Source organism: Electrophorus electricus, chromosome 14 (genome assembly GCF_041902795.1).
Source record: "Electrophorus electricus isolate QZ-2024a chromosome 14, ASM4190279v1, whole genome shotgun sequence".
Taxonomy (NCBI): domain Eukaryota; kingdom Metazoa; phylum Chordata; class Actinopteri; order Gymnotiformes; family Gymnotidae; genus Electrophorus; species Electrophorus electricus.
This window is the reverse complement of record NC_137510.1, coordinates 14,508,605-14,530,268: the sequence shown is the minus strand read 5'-3', so window position 1 is coordinate 14,530,268 and position 21,664 is coordinate 14,508,605. Positions and strand designations below refer to the sequence as shown.

General features: G+C 41.2%; 1 protein-coding gene across 26 annotated transcripts in view; it reads left to right on the top strand.

The window, feature by feature from the left end:
* plecb (plectin b) overlaps window positions 1–21,664 on the top strand; it is a 103,724-nt gene that overhangs the window by 69,272 nt on the left and 12,788 nt on the right. For 9 of the 26 annotated variants that reach the window (XM_027002724.3, XM_081696503.1, XM_035531216.2 and 6 more), the window contains 31 exons: window positions 3,249–3,263; window positions 4,028–4,117; window positions 4,891–4,926; window positions 6,023–6,100; window positions 6,227–6,319; window positions 7,463–7,629; window positions 10,127–10,242; window positions 10,434–10,540; window positions 11,340–11,459; window positions 12,317–12,412; window positions 12,524–12,651; window positions 13,754–13,847; window positions 14,130–14,284; window positions 14,398–14,716; window positions 14,868–14,945; window positions 15,037–15,198; window positions 15,354–15,458; window positions 15,551–15,646; window positions 16,833–16,958; window positions 17,061–17,213; window positions 17,299–17,453; window positions 17,657–17,783; window positions 18,066–18,249; window positions 18,382–18,402; window positions 19,083–19,240; window positions 19,410–19,585; window positions 19,705–19,843; window positions 19,941–20,297; window positions 20,580–20,663; window positions 20,764–20,868; window positions 21,036–21,134. In XM_027002724.3, the coding sequence (XP_026858525.3) occupies window positions 3,249–3,263; window positions 4,028–4,117; window positions 4,891–4,926; window positions 6,023–6,100; window positions 6,227–6,319; window positions 7,463–7,629; window positions 10,127–10,242; window positions 10,434–10,540; window positions 11,340–11,459; window positions 12,317–12,412; window positions 12,524–12,651; window positions 13,754–13,847; window positions 14,130–14,284; window positions 14,398–14,716; window positions 14,868–14,945; window positions 15,037–15,198; window positions 15,354–15,458; window positions 15,551–15,646; window positions 16,833–16,958; window positions 17,061–17,213; window positions 17,299–17,453; window positions 17,657–17,783; window positions 18,066–18,249; window positions 18,382–18,402; window positions 19,083–19,240; window positions 19,410–19,585; window positions 19,705–19,843; window positions 19,941–20,297; window positions 20,580–20,663; window positions 20,764–20,868; window positions 21,036–21,134 (3,939 nt within the window). The remainder of the gene's footprint in view (window positions 1–3,248; window positions 3,264–4,027; window positions 4,118–4,890; window positions 4,927–6,022; window positions 6,101–6,226; window positions 6,320–7,462; window positions 7,630–10,126; window positions 10,243–10,433; window positions 10,541–11,339; window positions 11,460–12,316; window positions 12,413–12,523; window positions 12,652–13,753; window positions 13,848–14,129; window positions 14,285–14,397; window positions 14,717–14,867; window positions 14,946–15,036; window positions 15,199–15,353; window positions 15,459–15,550; window positions 15,647–16,832; window positions 16,959–17,060; window positions 17,214–17,298; window positions 17,454–17,656; window positions 17,784–18,065; window positions 18,250–18,381; window positions 18,403–19,082; window positions 19,241–19,409; window positions 19,586–19,704; window positions 19,844–19,940; window positions 20,298–20,579; window positions 20,664–20,763; window positions 20,869–21,035; window positions 21,135–21,664) is intronic. The other 17 variants (XM_081696504.1, XM_035531217.2, XM_035531226.2 and 14 more) reach the window with 5 other exon arrangements.

The window sequence follows — 21,664 nt, the reverse complement described above, 5'->3', positions numbered from 1 at the left end:
ATGTTAAAATTTAGTGTTGTGGTGAGGTTTGATCTTTATTATAAGAGCATATGCCTATTAATTACCAAAATTGGAGTGAGGTGGAAGCAGAGGTCATAAAGAAGCAGCATAGTTAAATCTTGCTTAAGGGATCTTCCATGTATGTAAAAGGCTTCAGTTTAATATACAATGCTTTGATTGCAGTAATGACAACAGGGGAATAATATGCTTCATTCAGGCTTACAAAGCAGGTATACTGAAGGAAAAAGGCAACACCATCCATGGCAACATTGCAACAAACAATGTTTACAATACAGAAGCCCATCACTGTCAAAATCTACAATGTGCCCTCAAGTGTCCTTCAATAATGCATGGTAAAGGACATGATAAATGAACACCACCCAGGCAACAAAACACTGAACCACAGGTAATGTGAGGAGTGAAATGTACCGTATTCCTCAGTATTGTCAGTTGTCAGCAAGCTATTCATAGCACCATTCTTTGAGCTTAGTTAACTCAGAGGTATTTAATGAATGTTATAAACTAGCCAATTTATAATTCTTTAGCCACAATGGGTGAAGAATTTTGAGCATATAGAGGCAGCCAAGAATAGGCAACCCCCTCACCCTAAAATGTCTCATTAGTAAACAAAAAACATCTCCTGCTGAAGATACTCCTATATGAACATGATGTGCTGTGTTATTTTTCATTTATTAAAAAGCTACTAGTAAGGTAATAAGGCCGAGCTTGGAAGGGCTTCTGTTTATATGGATCAGTCTCTCGAAAAAGCTAAAGAGGTCCATTCACATAACCAACAAAAAAAAGAAAGCCCTTGCAGCACAAAAGACTGTTTTGTGAAAGGCCAGTGTAATGCCAAACCTCACAGCTCTTGCCTGAAGACAAGCACACACACTGTTTTGAGAGTTGCTGGCTGTGTGGATGTGAGAATGAGTCACAGACATCTGGATTCGTTTTACTCCTCTCTGGAGAGGCAGACATATGCTAGAATGTGGGTGGCTGGCTGCCTCACAGAGCCAGTCTGCCTTCTGTAGAATCTCCTGGATTCAGCTAGAGAACTTCCTCAGTCACTCAAACTACATTGGAAGTCAATGCCCTGTTTATCATCTTAAACAAGGGAATAGATGAGGTTGATTGCCAATCATAGATTTGTTAGGGAGACCTCTCTGTACTCTCTCACTGATTTTGGAATGTAGGAAACAACATGATTTAAAATACATAAACCAGCTGATGCATCCATCTCCCCTGGAAAAAACCAGTAGCTCTAATATTGCATGGAAACATATATTTCTGTCATCTAAACACAAAAAGTGTTGTTCTTTCAACATAAATGTTCCACACAGATCTGACCTCTGTAGATTTCTGAAGTGATTTTAACAATGCAGAATGGCCAGATGCTAAGTTCAGTGAAGCTCCAGTGGGATACAATGGCTGGTAACCAGTTGTCGTGATCACCAACTCAAACTCAGAGTCTTGAATAAAAACAGTCTCTCATAGTTCATATGAGATTAATCCTGCAAATATCGATGTATCCCGTGTTGTCTTCTGTTATAGTGTAAATTTAATTATAGCAACATTACAGGCCATTGCTAAACTGGATTGCCCTACCTAGAGAAATTTATCCCAGCTGCAATGAAGATAAAAAGTGGAATGCAGAACAATTATGACATGTTATTAGTCAGTTAGTGGAGAAAGATTCGGAAAATGGCTTTATGGCCACTCAGGCCCAACCCTAGGTTGGAGGCAGCTATTGGGAGGTGTAGATGTGTGCTCTCATTTACTTAAGTCACTCCTTTGAAAGGTGTTCAGCAATAAGAAAGCTTGGAAAAGAGCCAAAAATATTGGTTTGTGTGTGGAACAGTCAATACTTAAATACAGGCTTCAGAAAAAGAGATTATTTCTGATAATTTACCGAGCACACCAAATCCAGGTTACCTTGTTTTGTGTCCATAACTACAAATCTGTCTACCTGAGGGTTATCTTACTAGAAAATTATTCTGCTGATTACATGAATGGATTTGACCTTGAAAGCTGCAAACAGACAAAGAGTAATCACTTCACTTAACAGAGAGTGCTCAATTTACACTGTGGTTGTACGTGTCAACAGCAGAAATGTAGCACAATAGGGCATATAGCTGTCCTTTAACACAACAGCAACGGCACACAGTATTACCCCGTGCTGATGGACTGGTCATGTTAATCATGGAGCCAGTGGAGACTAAGGCTTTGCAAACTTACTTGTTAATAGAGTCAGGCTTTTTTTTAAAAAGCTGTTAATCGAGTATGCTAGCAGATGAATGTTAGCTTCTGACTGCTGTAAACTTGAATGCACTACATTGCAGTGAAGTTGACTGCAGTGAAGTTCTCTGCTACCACCTGCTCATATCCCAGTTGGTCTTCCAGTGGGTTGAATGTAGTGATCAGCAGAGGACCTGCTGCAGGGGAGTTTGTGAAGCAGAAGCTTTTAACACATAATGTATAATGTTGCAACAGTGATCCCTGGTGGCAATATCTCTGTCTTCCCTTACACCTCAGTTGTTTGGCTACTGCTCTGTAGGAAGAGCGCTTCTGAAATAAAGATGTGTCAAGGGTACTAAATTAAAGACTGATTTGAACATCATGAAAACATATTTCTGTAAATTGTTGCCAATCTAATTTTTATTAGATATAATTGAGATCCGATGAAGTTGTTAGAGGAACAGTCTTTATATTACACACATTATGTTGAGAGCAGAATGTTTGTTGTGACGGTTTGGAATGGTTTTGTAATGTTATTCAATAGCCAAACCTAAATCTTTGCAAATAAAAAAAAAATCAGGTTACATTGCTCCATCAGGTTTAGTTACAGAGCACACAGTAATTTTTGCAGTAATTACATATTGAGTTAATGTAGCATCACTCTGGTTTATGTCATCTGGTCTTGAGGGCCAACAATTAGCACCTTCTGTTTTTCAATACCGTCATGAAAATTTGTACAGCTGTGAAGTTTTTTTTTTGTTTTGTTTTGTTTTTCAAATCTTCTGAACGCTTCACAATAGAAAATTGGCTAAGGACACTGGATTTAATCGTCACCTTTCATGATTCATATAAATGCTTAATTTTGTTTGTTTTTGTCTTCTTTTTCCCACTTGAATCGCCATTCTGTTCTCATTCGTCTTCACCATTCTGTTCTCATTCGTCTGCTCTTTCTGCTCTCCTTTCACTCATTCCTGCCTTCCTCCATTCACCTCCTCATTCATCTCTTCATGCAGCACTGGAGAGCAGAGGTAGGTGCCATGTGTATGCAGGCCCCAGCAAGACTGGGTTCCATCCTGAGCTCAGCCCTGCATGAGTCCCTCTCTGCCCCAAGGCTGGCCTGCTCGGCTGACGGCCTCTGATGCTGTCATTGTCAGACTGCACAGAGCCATGCTTTCCTTTTGATCCATGCTCATGTTGCTTAAAGTTTTTGAGGGTGAAGAGTAGATTTGAACAAAAATGCAACAGCATAAGTAATCTATTAGTGCTTGACTTTACCCATCACTTTGTGCATCTTGCAATATCCATGAATTACAACACATAGCTAAATTGTGTTTTACTCAAACACCTTTAATTATTTATTTATTGAGTCTCCTATTTTGTAAGAATATATCATTAAAGCACTGCTTGGTTTCACTGTCTCAAGCCCCTGCACACAGTTGCGTGTATGTGTAATTATGAGTGAGAGTTAAACAGGAGGAGGGAGGGTTGTATGTCTATGTCATTAATGCCCTCACAATCTAATAAATCAGTTGTCAAAGATGATAGCCAACATTTGGCCAGGTGTGTCTGTAGTGAAGATGAGGCCGCTTACCCGCCTGAGGATCTGCATTCCTGCCCTGTTCACATCTGAAACTGATGGTCTTGCTTGAGTGAATCCTACTGAACACTAAAACCAAATGCTAAAGCTTCGATGCTTTTGCTTTCCAGATACAGGGAGCACTGTGTATTGAGGAATACTGTTCTTCAGTATCTGTCTTGAACTAAATTATATTCTATGCCTCTCGGCACTCAGGCCCAGCGTCATGTGACTGATCTGTATGAAGACCTGCGAGATGGACATAACCTGATCTCTCTGCTGGAGGTGCTCTCTGGGGAGACACTGGTGAGCTTGTCTGCCTCTGTGCCTGTGAACAACCCTGCTAAGTCTCTGCAGCCCCATAGCCAGAACTAATCCCAGACCCAAAGAGTCTGAAAATAGCTCTCAGTCCCATAGCCAGAACTAATCCCACACCCAACGAATTTGAGCCTAGGCCTCAGCCACATAGCCAGAACTAATCCCACACCCAACGAGTCTGAGCCAAGCCCTCAGATCCATAACCAGAACTAATCCCACACCCAACTAATCTGGGTATAGGGCTGAGCCTAGCCATTTGCCCTATAGCCAGAACTAACCCCACACACAAAGAGTTTGAGCCTAGCCCTCAACTGAATATCTGAACTCTTACATGTCCAATAATTAGAGTGGCTTTTGGTTTAAATGCAGAACTCTATGAAACTATTACATATGTATCTGCACTCATTTTAATCCAACATTTTAATTTAAAATATTTTATTTGCTAAAATGTTTGTTGTTTTTTAATATTCAGCAACGAACCTCAGCAGGTGATTGAATCACACCCAAAACATTGGGTTTCAGGTGTTCCATGCAAACCTTTTTCTGCTAGCCTGACACCAAGCTGTTGAACTGCTCTTCACTTCGACTCATTAGCTTCACTCCTTGCCTTCTCTCTTTGAACTGTGTGCCACCTGTTTGACTCCCTCTTCTCTGCCTCCCTCTCCTATTCCTTCTGTTCCTCCCTTCCTATGAATGCTGACCTTTGACCTGTTTCCTGTGGCCTTTGCCTCCTCTCTTTGCACTGCTCTTGCTGGGGCTAGTCGAGGGAGAGGGACGTTGTGAGGAGCTTGCGGTTGGTGAGTGGGTTCGTCTTCTAGGTGATTTTCTCTCATATGACAGCACAGGACCAGCAGTGGATGACATCATTTACTGTCTGTCCATATTGTCCATTTATTTTTCATATTGTCCAACATTTTTTGTGGACTTGCTAGTTAAAATTTATTTGCAGCCCTAATTAATAAATAAGCTATATAAAAACAACCAAAAAAAGGATAGGGTTTCAGATAGGATGGAATGATTTTAACTAATTAAATTGGATTATATTTTTCCATAAGAATCACTGAATTTACATGTTTGAAATTTAGCTGACGCTTTTATCCAAAGAAACTTATAATTTTGATTGAGTACAACTTGAGCAATGGAGAGTTATGGGCCTCGCTCAGGGGCCCAACAGTGGCAACTTGGCAGTGGTGAGGCTTGAACTGGCAACCTTCTGATTACAAGTTAAGTACCATAACCTCTGAGCTGCCACTGCCCAATTTTTAAAAATTGTTCATAATTTTTTTTTGTTAAGTTTCTAATTTTCCAGTTTTAAAATCTTGTGATGACACAAAGCTGAAGGCTTGCCTACTATAGTCTTTGGTTCCAATTCACCAACCCAAAACATTTTCTAACTTGAAAATGTCATCTAGATCTCCCATTCCAAACATGAAAAATGACATAAAAATATTGACAAAGCCTGGCTGTTTCCTTTGCTACTAACTTGGTAATTGGCTTGCCAGTTGCATGAATTAGTCATGCTCTTTCTCACTCTGTCTTCATCTGTCTGAACCTTCAGCTCATGTTTTGGGTGTGTAACCAATGCCGGAGATACTTCAAACAAAAATGTGTTTCTTGAAATAATATAAATATCTGATTACCCCTGTTGGCCCTTAATCCATTGAAATGTTCTTTCTAAATGTTATGTTTTCTGCTCTTTAAGCACATATCTGTTATATGACCTGGTATTACTGAGACTAAAAGGAAATCTATGGCAATGGGTGCTTTTTCACCACGGTTTCCCTTTTTATCAGTCAAGGACAGTGGCATCATAAAGTCTATATAAGCACCTTGGTCTTGGTTTCTGTCTTCCATTTGCACATTCTGATATGTCTCTTCTCTGTCTTTCCCCAGCCTCGGGAGAAAGGCCGCATGCGCTTCCATAAGCTTCAGAATGTAAACATAGCACTGGATTTCCTTAAACACCGGCAGGTAAGACAAACCCGTATGGCGAAAGCACATAGGTTCATTGCTTTCCTTTATAAAAACTCTTTTGATGTCCATGGGATGACTTTGAAGTTTCTCAAGATCCTGTAATTTTTTTCACTTCTGCGGCAGGTCAAGCTGGTGAATATTAGAAATGATGACATAGCAGACGGAAACCCCAAGCTTACACTGGGACTCATATGGACCATCATTCTCCACTTCCAGGTCTCCAGCTCTGTCAGTGTTGAGTTCCAATACCATTTATCTCCACTGGTCTCCTGTCTATTCTGGGCCAATCCATTTGAATCACTCCATCCTTTGGGGGATTTTGGGTCATAACATTCAAATGTCATATAATCACACTCTCGGTTATTTCACAAGATTAATTTCCTCTTCTTTTTCTAATGACTTTGTAATCATGGGTTGTGGGTCACTATATCTACTTGTATAACTAAATCTACTATATATACTCATTTAAACTATTATGAAATCTCACTCTTGAAGATAATGTTTTCTGAGCCTAATTTCCAGTTCTGCTTGTATGATCTGATGAGCACAGAACAATCATGCCATGAGTTGTCACTAAGAAATCTGAAACCAAACTAGACTAGTCAACATCAGAGACAAAGTCAATTGGAATGTGTAGCAATTTTACTCCATGGGAATTTATTTTGGTCCGTTGTGCCTCTGATGAAAAATGTCTGATTTTTACAAGTCCGTGGTGAGTCAGACAGTGTCTGTTGCAGATAGGACCACCATTAGGGTGGAGTGTCTGGACTATGGAGAGAACACAAGGGAACCCCTACTGAGTATGACTCATTTGCTTTGTCTCATGAGGGTAATGGTTTAGACTTTAGGCAGGAAATTAAATAATGCAAGATTTCATTCCCAGGCTGGGCTCATGCTTGGCCCAAGCCAGTGTTTTTCTCCTTACCGATTGCGCCATAAGTTGACATTGCCTTTGCAACATCTTTGATTTAAAATGAAAACAGTTTTAAACAGTCCAACAGTTCCTTTAGTCTAGATTTCAGACACACCATAATCCTTGAACGAAACAGAAGCCAGATGTTGTTTCCAAAACAGCTGCATTACATGTACCCAGTTTCCCCCTCAGCGTGGATCATTTGAATGTTGTTAAGGTTCTCAGGATCACAACCTGGAGGTCAATGGTATTCACTGGAACATTTTTGTCTTTGGAAGTGCATTCAAATACAGTCTCTTTTATTTGTAGATTCCCAGTGATTTGGTATGCTTGTAAGATTTAAATTCATATATGCTGGATATATATTGATTCATAGCATAACACTATTTCTGCAGCTACCCAAATTGGCAGAGTTAAACTGCTTACTTGTTTTTTGTACCTGACAGATTTCAGACATCCAGGTGAATGGGCAGTCAGATGACATGTCAGCCAAAGAGAAGTTACTGTTATGGTCCCAGCACATGGTGGAGGGCTACCCAGGCCTGCGCTGTGACAATTTCACCACCAGCTGGAGGGACGGCAAGCTCTTCAACGCTGTCATTCACAGACATGAGTAAGTGCTTGTGAGTAAGTCACAGAAGACCCCCTAGCGTTCAGACTGTCGAGACTGTGTTTCACTCTGTAAGGCCTTTATAGCTGAAGGATAATGTCACATTATTACTGTGCCTTTTTGAGTTAAGTTGCAAATTGCAGTCAGTTCAAAAACACAAATAGATGGACATTTACTTAAATATGATAGGAGGAAATGCTTTTGGAAGAAGACATATTTGGCACATATTGTGCCCCATTCTTGACCAGACTTGTGTTGAATGCAGGGGAATAAGATCCCCTTATTAGAAACCAAATATTTCAATAATTGTCATAGTCTGGAATGCCACAGGAGTATTATTCCTCATGACTGGCACTTTATAGTGGAAAAAGCACATCTATTTGGGCATGCAAATACATTTACTAAGCTTTAAAGAAAACAATTATCCATCATAAAATTATTTACAGTCAGGTAGATGTATTGGTATCTGTACTATAGTGTCATAGTTACATTAAAACTTATATTAAAACAAGTATTGGCATCAGTTCTCAGTGTGTTTTTAAAGTAAACAATAATCTGGCTCTTGGATAATAGTTTTTTTTTCTGTGGATCTTAAGAGAACAAAAGAGGGAGAGGCTGCAAGAGTGAAAGAGGCTTGCAGGGCAGAGAGAGTTAAAGAGAAAAATATTTTAAGGCGTGGTGCATGGGGTGTCATTATAACAGGGGAGATAGGCATTCCTGCAGGGCACTGTTCTATAAAGCATTAACATGTACCTGCAGAGCTTGGCTACGCCCTATTTTCCTTCCACTTTCACAGTGGCAGAGGGTCAGACAACACCACCCTGTGTAGCTGACAGAGCTGCTTCTCTGTAGAAAGAGTGAGGAGGTTTTTACCTGCAGCTCCAGAAGAAGATGGGACCTACTACAGACCCTTTCATTTGACCATGAACTGGTTGTCTGTGCTTGTTTTGGTGACAGGAATACATATTCCATGATTTGATTGAATGTCTAGTTTTCAAGCTGATTAAAGGTATTGTGGGGAAGCCACGTGAGCTTATAGGAATCGGCAAGTGACTGCAACACCTGAGAACTTCAAAGATACACATACTGCGTAATATTTTGCTCTGCTAAAGAAATCTGGGACTGCATGTGGAAGAGAGGAATACAGCAGCAGTGATATCCAGGCACCACAAGGAGGCATGATTTCTTAATGATGTAAAATGCTAAGCTTGTGGATTGTGCTCATGCCGAGAAGCACTTAATAAGGAATTTGCTGTTGTAAAGTGCAATAACAAAGGGGAAAAGGCTCAGAAGGAAATAAGTGATAAACAAAGTATTTCCCTAGTTTGGGAGCAGATTCTTTTCTAAACATTTGTTCTGAGAAGAAGACACCATGCTAAGCCTGAAGAGGAGGCTGTCATTGAAGAAGCGTCGGACCAACAGCAGCAGCACCATGGGCTCCTTGAGTGACACAGAGGAGCGTGTGGTCATGCTATGCGAGGAGATCCCCTCCGAGGGCTCTCTCGACTCAGGCATGGGCTCCCAGGGCCCAGGGGCTTGGTCCACTGACGAGTTCTACACGGCTGATGCTGAGATTGTGCCAAGCTGGAACTCAATGAGCCTCTCTCCCAAGCTTTCAGTTAGGGTGGAGGATGGAAGCTTGGGGTTGGTGGCTCCACCCAGCCCCGAAGACCACTACGCCGTGCGTTCCACTCTACACGTCAAAGAGTTGTACCGGTCTGGACTCTCAGATCTTCCTTTATTAATCTGTTCCTCCCTATGCTAACATGCATGTTGTTAGTGGTCAGGTCAAATTAGCAAAAACAATCTCATTGTGCTGATATATGCAACTCGATATGTAGTCCGTACACTATTAATGCACTTTTTCCCGTGTTTTATTGTGCAGTAGAGTTGTCTGATTAATGATTGGCATGTCAGTGATGGTTGTATGCCTCAGGAGACAGATGTTAGTCATTATTTATGGGTCAGGTGGGCCTGTCATTTACAGATACCAGTGTTTTGGGCATTGTATCCCAGCTCATAAATCAATATTGAATCCTTCTCATCCTGAAACAAACTAGCCCAAATATTCTAAGATATTTTGTGCAAAGACAAGTTGTGCAAAAAAAAAAAAAACTGCATGAATAAGTGTTATAGTTTTGTCTTTTAGAGCTGCACTAGGTACAAGGGGCGTCTGTAGTATTATTGTACCATTCAGCTTGTTGGTGCTTTATTTGTTTCAACCCATTTAGCCTGTACAGTTAGTTACAGTGTGTAGAGTCTCCTTTGATTCTCTGTAGGTGAAAACGCCTGACATGGTCTGAGCACGTAACAATATGTTTAGTCCCTGATTTTCACGATAATTTCTATCAGTACTGGCTACTCTTATAATATTCTTCCATGGTCCCAAAACCCAAGTTTGGCCGTGTCCCGTGATGGGCAGTTGGCCGTCCTTTAGCTCAACTACCCTGGTCCCACACAGTGCTACTGATGGCATGCTCATGCTGGTTTTTCTCCCCAGGCCCAGATTCATCGACATGTCAAAGGTGTATCGCCAGACCAACCTGGAGAACCTGGAGCAGGCCTTCACCGTGGCTGAGAGAGAGCTGGGTGTCACACGCCTGCTTGACCCTGAGGGTGCGCGTTCAATTTTCTGCCAGCAGAATGTCTGTTAGTTATTGTTCAGAATAGTAGGTCTTTTTTGTTAGTAATGAGAATGAAGACCTGACAGCCAGCAATTTTAATGATGATTTGTTTATGTAAACATCCTCAGATCCTCAGTGTTCATATGCAGAAAAATTTCATTTGAATGGTTGATATGCTTTCAGATGTGGACGTGCCTCACCCTGATGAGAAGTCTATCATTACATATGTGTCTTCTCTTTATGACGCCATGCCGCGTGCACCTGACGTTCCGGATGGTGTCCGAGTCAACGTGAGTTTTCAGTTGCAAACAAACAATAAAAACGTGTTGTGGATGTCCAGTGCCCTCTCTGCTCACCGCTTCATACATATGCTATCTTAAACAGTGTCCATGGCCTGTACTGAAATCTCACAGATGGAGCAATTTAGACACCGTGATCCCTTTAGATGCCGCAGTATTTGTTTTGAGTTTTGGAGTTTGTTTTGATTCCCTGTCAGGGTTCTGTTTTATTTATATATATATATATATATATATATATATATATATATATATATATATATATATATATATATATATATATATATATATATATAATGATAGAACTTTGTGCCATAACATTCTTAAGTTCTGCTAACCCAATTTCAGTTAGTCTTACTGTTCGACATTTTGCTCTTTTAACTTATTCATGATCAGTTTGCTGAATAATAATAATGTTTTGCTTTGTGGTTTATAAATTTATGCAGGGTGGTTGTGTATTGTTTCAAGGTTAATAGATGTTTTGCAATTCACAGTATAACAGCTGCTTAGGTTTTTACCTCCATACTATGCTGTAGTTGGCCACATCAAGCTCCTGTCAAATGGAGTGTCATATCCTACAAATATCTTATGAGCATTCAGCATGCCATCTGATAAGTTCTAGTCAGAGTCCCTCAAATCCCCATTCCCTCTTTCCCTTCTGCATATAGGAAAACAGGGCCAGAATTGTTGGAACCTAATTCAGTGAGCACGGTGTGTGAGTTGGTGAATTAGCAGTAGGAAAGAATGGTTTTCCTGTCTGCTACTGAAGTGGTGTATGTGTGCGTGCACGTAGGAGCTGGAGCTGCGTTGGCAGGAGTACTACGAGCTAGTCACCATTCTACTGCAGTGGATCAGACACCATATCGTCATCTTTGAGGAGAGGAAGTTCCCCGCCAGCTACGAGGAGATTGAGGTGAGGATCAGTGCAGCCAGTGCAGCTGCTGTCTGTATATTTATAGAGATGTGCAAAGTGTGGTCTTCCTTTTGTGTATTACAACTGGCAACACTGTTATCAGTGCAATCATGAAAACACTGACTGTTGTATCTTCCCATCTGAGGGGACATCAGTATGAGAAGGCAGACATTGCTTTAAGTGAATAAGTCACGCTATTTAGCAGCACAGTAAACATTGCATGTGTGTCTGCTTCAGGAGTGAGGTTATTTCATTGTAGGCGGTTGAATGGTCCACCCACATAAGGGTGTGTCAGCTCTGTAGTACAATCAAGACCTCGAGGCAGATTTTTATCTGTGCTAATCTGAGAAAGAGTCTGTACCACTCCCTACAGGTTGAGTAATCGACTAGTTACACAGAGTTGGGTTTCCAAAAGACTGATCTCAAAAACCTGCCTGTAATTGTGTTACATTTCATTTAAAGCACCTACCATCTTAAAATGATTTAAGTCATAGACTGGCACAAAACGAATATATTTATAGCACAAAATAATTGATTCTTTGCTCCACTTGTGAGTGACAGTAAATATTAAATTTTTCTCATGTTTAACTTTTGTGCCATTCAAATACTCTTTTAGCCATTTCTTTTTGTTGTTCAGTACAAGCTGTGTTTATCTCATTTACAGCACCACTGAAAATGTGAAATAAGAATATGAATTAGCAGCATAAGGCCATTCACACCAGCAAGAAGTCAGGAAGCTCTGTCTGTGTCTTTGGCACAGTTACTGCATTTACATATTTGTGTCTGGGTTTTTTTTTTTGGGGGGGGGGGGGTTTGTACATTTAAGCATGTTAAACAAAACAGCTTTTGAATTACAGATCCTTTGGCGTCAGTTTTTGAGGTTCAAAGAGACTGAACTGCCAGCCAAAGAGTCAGACAAGGACCGTTCCAAACATATTTACCAGTCTTTTGAGGTGGGTGTCAAATTTCCAAACACATATTGTTTAGCTAGCATAACTTCTAGTTTTAATGTGGACTCATACTTTTAGTGATTTGCTACCTGTTTTGTCCGAATATTTTGTCAGAGTGCAGTTCAAGCGGGTCAAATCAAAGTCCCTCCTGGTTACCACCCTATCGATGTGGAGAAAGAATGGGGACGACTTCATGTGGCCATCCTAGAGAGAGAAAGGCTGCTTAGAACTGAGTTTGAGAGGTGAGCGATAATATAAACTTTGTGAAGACAGTTTGCCTGATGACTCACCCCAGCCAGGTGTGTAGATGTCATTTTAGGATGTCTGCGTTCTTTAAACCAGCCTCTTCACACAGTTAATTGTGACTTGTCTTAATAGTGACATGACATTTAGTAAACAAAACAGTTAGGAATCAGATGACCATGCCAGACAGTCTTCCTCCTTGTATGAGACAGTCAAGAAACTATTCATGTCTAAAGCCATTACCTCAGTACTATTGGAGTAGGTGACCTGAAGACAAGCTTTTGTATCCATTCCCTGTATCTAGTTTCTGCTTGCTTATTATAATAGTGCCTTCGTCTAAGGTTCTAAATGCTTTGCTACATTTTATTTGGAATTTGTTTCCCCGGTATATTTGCTGTTTTCCTTATATCTACTCTTAAAACTGGAAATATAGAGAATGTACAGCAGATCATTTTTTATGTAACCATATGTTCTTGAAAATGCATGATATGACTGTCGTGAGGAGATATAATTGGAGACAGAGGTCAGTATCTTTTGTGAGGAGGCTAAGGCTTGTTATATAAGGCTCATCCCAGTCACAAGGCAGGGGTTTTGCTTGTGTATTAGGAAGTAGTGCAGCTCTCAGGGAAGTTCCTTTCATTGGACTTTGCTATGGAATGGCTGACCAAGCAGCTCAGATACTTGGCTCCGAACAGCAGCTATGTAGCTCTGTACAGCAGCTCTGAGTCCCATGACAAGTGAGACTGTGTAGGATGAGCATGTTTTTTGTTTGGTGTTTTGGATGAAGACCTGAGAAACTTTGGATAGTCAGTCATGGCATTTGTGGCAGACCCATATGGGTTGGAATACTTGCTTCATCCAGGGAGGCTGTGAGTGTGATGTTTACAAAACCTTCCATCAACATTGATTGATTATTCTTCTGTTCTTAATTTTTATTTTGTTCTATTTTATCTTCATAATGCATCAGAATTTTTGTGTTTCATGACTTTTTGTAGTGTCTTTATCCTAAAATAGTTTAACACTTATACTTTAACTCTGGTTTCACCCACAAACAAATGAAAGACTTGTTTAGTAATTGGTTCATGCTGTATTGTGATGCAGGCTAGAGAGGCTCCAGCGAATCGTTAGTAAAGTGCAGATGGAGTCTGGTGTGTGTGAGGAGCAGCTGAACCAGCTGGAGACCGTCCTGCAGTCGGTGAGTAAGCCCAGCAGCCCAGCAGCACACAGACTGCTCTGGGGGCTATACCTTCAGACCTCCATGGCAGAGAGTAACGCCAGAGCAGGCACTGAGCAACAGTGCCCTAATTAGATCCCCTGAATTTCTGACTCTCCCTCTTTGCACATTCCTATTCATGCTGAATTTAAAGCTAAGGCAGTCTATGAAGGGTTTACATCAGACCTATTCTCCATATTCTCCCTGCCATCTGTAAGAGTGATGTAGGCTAATGATGCTATAATTGGTCTGTCGCTGCTGTAGGACATCCGACTCCTGAATGCAGGAAAGTCGGCCCAGCATTCAGCCGAGCTGGAGAGGGACTTGGACAAAGCTGACGGCATGATCCGTCTCCTCTTCAATGATGTGCAAATTCTTAAAGACGGGCGCCACCTTCAGGCTGAGCAGATGTACCGCAGGTGTGAAAAAAGTTTCTGATTTGTCATTTCATGAGGTCCTTACATGGTAGGGCTGATCCCAGATTGGAAATGAAGAGGAAGGTATCGAATAACTTTGAAAATTATTCTCCTAGAGTTTACCGACTTCATGAGCGTCTGGTGAACCTACGCAGTGACTACAACCTGCGATTGAAGTCAGGTGTCATGCCTGCCCAGGCCTCTCTGGTTCAGACGCAGGTGTCAAGCCAACGCATGCGTCCAGAGCTGGATGACGTTACCCTGCGCTACATCCAGGACCTGTTGGCTTGGGTGGAGGAGAACCAGCGTAGGCTTGAGACAGCAGAGTGGGGCTCCGACCTGCCTACTGTGGAGTCCCAGTTGGGCAGCCACAGAGGCCTTCACCAAACAGTTGAGGACTTTAAGGCCAAGATTGAGCGGGCCCGAGCTGATGAGGTAAATTAGCACTGAATTCTAATTACTCAGACCCCAATACTTTGTGGGGAGAGTATCATAAGGTCATTTACAATGAATAGATTTATTAGTATTGCATTGCTTTGTAAGCTGTATTGGCAAATGTAACATTTATATTTCTGATGTGTTTTAGAATCAACTCTCCCCTGTCAGCAAGAGTACATACAGAGAGTACCTGGCTAAACTGGATCTTCAGTATGCCAGGCTCATGGTGAGCATCACTCTTTCAGTCACTTATCATTCAGTGTTTGTTTACGTAGAGCATAAATGATGTGACATGCCTGGCTGTTACTCCAATACAGAACTTATCTAAGTCTCGCCTGAGGAACCTCGACCAGCTCCACGCTTTTGTCAGTGCTGCCACTAAAGAGTTGATGTGGCTCAATGACAAGGAGGAGGAGGAGGTCAACTATGACTGGAGCGACCGCAACACCAACATGACTGCAAAGAAAGAGAACTACTCTGTAAGTCACATTAAATTCCTTATAAACCGCCTGCTCAATATCTTTTTCATTAGAATACACTTGCTTTAACTGAATGATAAGAAGAGCTTTATTTGTAGAATGTTTGGATTATACTGCCTTTTGCTTTGTCTCATAATTTGGTGGTTGTGACACAGGGCCTGATGAGGGAGCTGGAGCTCAAGGAGAAGAAGATTAGCGATATCCAGACCGCTGGGGACAGACTGATAAAGGAGGGTCACCCAGGCAAAAAGACTGTTGAGGTGAAAGACAATCTGGTCCATTCTGCAATACTGGGTTACATCTTGTATGTTTTGTTCACCACATTTTTGCTCATTCTCTGCTTTTGTCCCAGGCTTTCACTGCAGCCCTGCAGACTCAGTGGAGTTGGATCCTTCAGCTTTGTTGTTGTATTGAGGCTCATCTCAAAGAGAATACTGCATACTATCAGGTCAGTTTTGTAACATTTTCTTATTTATTTTTGGCAAAGTCCTTCCTGAAGTGAAGTAGTACATGTAACGAATCTGCTGGCCCGAGTGCCGAAGGGTGTGGAGCAGGACACACAGACTCCCTCGATATAGTGAGACATTTATTGACATCACACACGAATAACGGTGGCACTCACACACAACATTAACATCGGACATTGCGTATACATTAAACTAAACTAAACACAGACTACAATAATGTTTTAACACGGACTACACACAAGTATTTACATAGAACTGCAGACTCACAATGACCAACACAGTACACACACTATCAGAGATTTAAATAGACAAAAGACACAAGACATTAAACCCTGTACAGGTGCGTGCACTTACAAAGGGCGTGGTTACAAACAAGATGAAACCCCCTGCACGTACCACGTGACTTGTGGGGAGGTGGAAGTGACAGTACACAGGATGCACAAAGCTTTATTATACTACTGTGTCATGTTTATTTTCTGTTAAGCACTTTGTAAAGTGTGCTTAAAATACCTTTATTATATTATTATTATTATTATTATTATTATTATTATTATCCTAATTTATGACCATTTTGACCTGTATAATAAGTGTAACGTAAAGCAGTAAGGAGGCAGACACATGTGTGCAGAAGAGCAAGATTTACTAAAAAGTCAAATCCAGAGTCATAATCAGAGTAGTCCAGGGTCATAGAGCCAATACAGAGAGTTTTAGAATACATAACAAAAACAAGGGCTAGGATAATCGAAGGCTAGGAAACACAAACCAAAAGCACACGAAGGCAAACGTAAAGCAGCTATAACAGAAACTAAGAAGTAACATACGGAGGTAAGGAAAAACAAAACGTGTAGAATCAAACAGGCTAACGTAAACAGAGGCTTTGAAACAAAGACGGGCTTACACACATCCAATACATTCAAACACAATAAACAGCAAACAGCACAGGGAATCAGACAAGGTTTAAATACATACAATACAACTTAATAAGGCTAGAAATGAGTGACAGGTTTGGAAAATCAAATGAGGGTCGGAGAAAATGAAACTACAGCATGGAACTAAAATACACAAAACAGAAAACATGGAACATGGAAGCTAGGAGGCTCTAATCGTGACAATAAGCATACAACTATGCTCCTCTTGGGATTTACTTTCTTTCAAAACTCTCTGCAGTTCTTTGCTGATGTAAAAGAGGCAGAGGAGAAGATGAAGAAGATGCAAGACACAATGAAAAAGAAGTATACATGTGAGCGGTCTACCACAGCCACTCGCCTGGAAGACCTTCTGCAGGACACTTTGGTAGGTGCCCACATGACGCTTTCCACTTCCGCTCAGTTCACTGCACCTCAAACGAATGTCTAGACAGGCAGGGCAATGCTTACACTGAATTATACCTCCTAGGAGGAGAAGGAGCATCTGAATGAGTTTAAGACTCACGTGGCTGGCCTCAACAGGAGAGCCAAGAGCGTCGTGCAGCTGAAGCCTCGTAACCCCACCACGGCCATCAAAGGCAAACTGCCGGTCCAGGCCGTGTGTGACTTCAAACAGATGGAGGTGAGCAAAGCCACACTCGCCTATGTACACACATCACCTGTCACTTTGCACAATTTGCTTATGTTGTTTTCTCCTTTGTGAACAGATCACTGTGCACAAGGGAGATGAATGCGCACTTCTGAACAACTCACAGCCCCATAAGTGGAAGGTGTTGAACCGTTCAGGCAGTGAGGCCACTGTCCCATCAGTGTGCTTCCTCGTACCTCCAGTCAACAAAGAGGCTTTAGAGAGTGTGTCAAAGTGAGTGTTTACTGCTGCAAACCCAAATCAGTCATGATTACTCTCAGAGGAAAATATGTTCTTCACATTACTGCTTTAGGCAGTGAGGCAGGGATTCTCTATGCTTTTGAGCTTCCTTCAGTGTACATCATTTCTTATACTCTGTTAATATCACTGCATTTCAAGATTAATGACCTTTGTATGGTTGTTTTTTTCCCTGGCAGTCTGGATACTGGACTCCAGCAGATGTCGACTCTGTGGCAGAAACTGCATGCTGACATGAAGGGCCTGCTGTCCTGGCAGTACCTGATGAAGGACATCCAGTTCATCCGCACATGGAACATCACCATGGTTCGTTCTCCTGTTCAGAGTGTGCATAAAGGAACAAAACCTTCCATTTTTAATGTCTTTTAAATGAATTTGACTGATTTCACAGTCAAGAAAAAGCTTACCTCAGCTTTTTGCTTTTGTGGCTAAAAAAAAAAAAATGAACAATTTTTTTTTTAGTTCAAGTATTTTAATTTCCTACAAAGGTGGACTAAACATATTGTGCAAAACTGTGTATATGTCCACAAAATAACAAACCTAACTTACAAACCTAACTTACTTGCTTTTGGTGTGCCTATTTTGTAGCTGAGGACGATGAAAGTGGATGAGTACAGGCAGATTTTACGGAACCTGGAGCTTCACTACCAGGACTTCCTACGAGACACTGCAAACTCCCAGCAGTTCAGTCCAGAGGACCGCATGCAGATGGAGAAAGACTACAAGATGACAACACAACACTATGAGAAACTGCTCCGGACTATGGAGAAAAGTGAGCTCACCCAACCCTGTATAGAGACCCTTTTGACAAAGTGCAATTAGCTGAAGATAATGAAAAAAATCCTGTGATAGTCAGGGTGACATTAGCATGTATTATGTGGTAACTGTGGAATTCACTTTACAGGACCAGTTATCAAATCAAGGGGTGAGTCTCATGCAACTGGACGCTGCTTTTGCAGACAGTGATTTTGTTATCAGCTCCAAAAATACAAAAATGAGCTCATGGTTCCCGTTAGTTCATTTCGTTCGCTTGCTGTTTCTCACTGTGCTTAGCTAACTGTTGATCTCAAAGGAGTGAGAGCATGCTTTTTGTCTCCTATGTATACAGTCTACACTCATGTTTGTGAGTGTTTCTCGTATCTTTTATGGTCAGTCTGGCTGATTGTGTATGTCTCTCAGCACAACAGCAAGTAGCACATCCTGAATGATTTGTAACTATTACGTTTTATTTGTCAGTGAAAAGCTCATTGCTACAGTGGAATAAATGCAACCTTCTAAAGTATGCTGTGGTTGAATGCTTGTGGACTACTGTGAAAAGAGTGAGATGCATGCATGTTTGATGCTATACACATAATTCTGCATCTCTTCTACTTGGATATGTTCTAGTCAAGGGTTCTCAACTCTAGTCTTGAGGATCCACTGCTAACACAGTTTCAAGATTTCCTTCATGATGCAGTTCATGAGGATTCAGTGAAATGGTTCAGGTGTTATGGGAGTGAGACAAACTTAAATATGCGCAGGCAGTTTGTCACTAAAACTGAATCTGAGAACCTCTGCTCCCCTTTACACAAAATGTGGCTCAGAGATGTGATGTGTTTTACACAGGTGATCAGGATGAGTCCGTGTGTAAGACCTACATCTCCCAGATTAAAGACCTGCGCTTACAGATTGAAGACTGCGAGTCTCGCACTGTGGCCCACATACGCCAGCCTGTCGAAAAAGACCCACTCAAGGACTGCCTCCAAAAGACCACAGACCAGAAAGTAAGACCCAGTACTGAATTCTCCTTTCAGTCACTTATCATTCATGGTATTTGTTTATGTAGAGCATCAATGATGTGAATTCTTTAACTCATTCTTTTATCTCAGTATAAATAGCCAACTTAATAATAATAATAATAATAATAATTCCACTTCTATGTCACTTCTGCAGAGAGTACATGTTGAGCTGGAGGGCATTAAGAAGAACCTAGATAATGTGGCTCAGAAGGCAGAAGAAGTACTAGCATCTCCTGAGCAGTCGAGCACTCCAGTCCTCCGGTCTGAGCTGGACATCACCCTACAGAAGATGGACCATACCTACAGCTTGTCTTCAGTATATCTAGAAAAGTAAGGATCAGTCTGTTTTCAAACCTGTCTCTCTAGTATGATTGTCTTTGACCATCACTGCCTGCTGGAAGTAAACCAATAATTAAACAAATAATTTAAGAGCATTGCTCCTGTTACAGGCTTAAGACAATAGAGGTGGTGATCCGGAATACACTAGGGACTGAGGACATTCTCAAGAAGTATGAAGATCGCCTCCGTGAGGTCTATAAGGTGCCCACAGATACCAAGGAAGTGGATACCTACCATGCTGAACTCAAGGTATTCTAAAACAAAGTCCTGACATCGTCAAATGTTTGAGCGCGTGCATCAATACACACGTGCATTTTTATTCCCGTTTGTCCTTCACTGTCTGTAGAAAATGCGTGGAGAGGCAGAGGGCCAGCAGCCTGCATTTGATGCCCTCGAGGGACAGCTAGCCAAGGCAATTATAGTGAGCGAGCGCATGGCCCAGGTGCACAGAGAGAGAGATGCTGAACTGGACCACTACAAGCAGCACCTGGGCAGCCTGCAGGAGCGCTGGCACGCTGTCTTTGCCCAGATCGACCTGCGCCAGCGCGAGCTGGAGCAACTGGGCAGACATCTGGGCTATTACCGTGAGAGCTATGACTGGCTTATCCACTGGATTGCAGACGCCAAGCAGCGGCAGGAGAAGATCCAGGCTGTGCCCATTGTTGACAGCAAGACACTGAAAGAACAGCTTGCTCAGGAAAAGGTAACAAATCACATGAACTTGTCCTTAAGAAATGTCTGATTAGACTGAACTTTGAGTCCTATCCAGTGCATTCCTCTTCACTGGTATTTGGGAATGTGAAAACATTCATGTCTTATATGTCCTTTATGTCTTGCAAGGAACTTGCAAGGAACTTATGCAGTCATATGCACAAATATATATCTTTAATGCTATAATCACAATGAAACCTGAACTTAAGACTAACTATGTATCTTATTAATATGCTAAGACAACAATTCCAATGTACTTACTTAACACTCATAGAAACTTCTGGAGGAGATTGAGAAAAACAAAGAGAAAGTAGATGAATGTCAGAAATATGCCAAGGCTTACATTGACACCATTAAGGTAAGTGATAGAAGCATGCACTTGTTCCACATTTTCTTGTTTATGCAGTTTTGACCCATTTTCCCATTAAATACCTTTTACAAACTTTTACCTTTTGCAGGATTATGAACTGCAGCTGGTGGCTTACAATGCCCAGGCAGAACCCCTGACATCTCCTCTGAAGAAAACCAAAGTGGAATCTGCCTCTGATAACATAATTCAGGAGGTGTGTGAAAGTACATTCTCTGTTGCTGTTATTTTACCATTGTACTTACATAGTGTAATATACCTGTGTAGTTGTTCAAAATGTAAGAGCTCTGGTGCATATCAAAATATGTCTTTAAAATATCCTAACATTTCAAACATTAAAATGCTTTTTGTTTCCCTCCATAGTATGTAACACTGAGAACTCGCTATAGTGAATTGATGACATTGACCAGCCAGTACATCAAGTTCATCAAAGACACACAGACCCGGCTAGAGGATGAGGAGGTGCGTGGCATTTCCATGGGACTGAACTGTACTAAACAAAACCAACACATTAACACTATCACAAACTACTCACCAGCAATTTTTACAAATGCACATATTTAATGTATGGATGACTAGACAAACACTTTGTCATGTGCTGAGGAGGTTTGAAATAGCGTATTACTGGAGGCATAAATGCACATTAAATCAGTCATAACAAAACTTAATTGTTTTTTCAGTCATTTGATGAAAGAAAGTTATTCATCATATAGTGTGGAGCCACTACATAGGAAGTCATGTCACCATTTTACTTTTTTGCCAATGCATACAAAGAAAATCAAGTGGAAAATCTATTCTGTTTTGAGGCACCCTTCCACCCTCAGTAATCTTTTACAGTCATAATCATCTCATATCAATTATTTACAAATAACAGATGGTTTAAACATTACTCTGCAGCTTTTAATGGTTTAAATGGCTCACAGAGCTGTGATGGGTGATGAGTCAAAGTGATTTGTCACAGAATGACCCATATCCCGATTCATGCAAGCAGA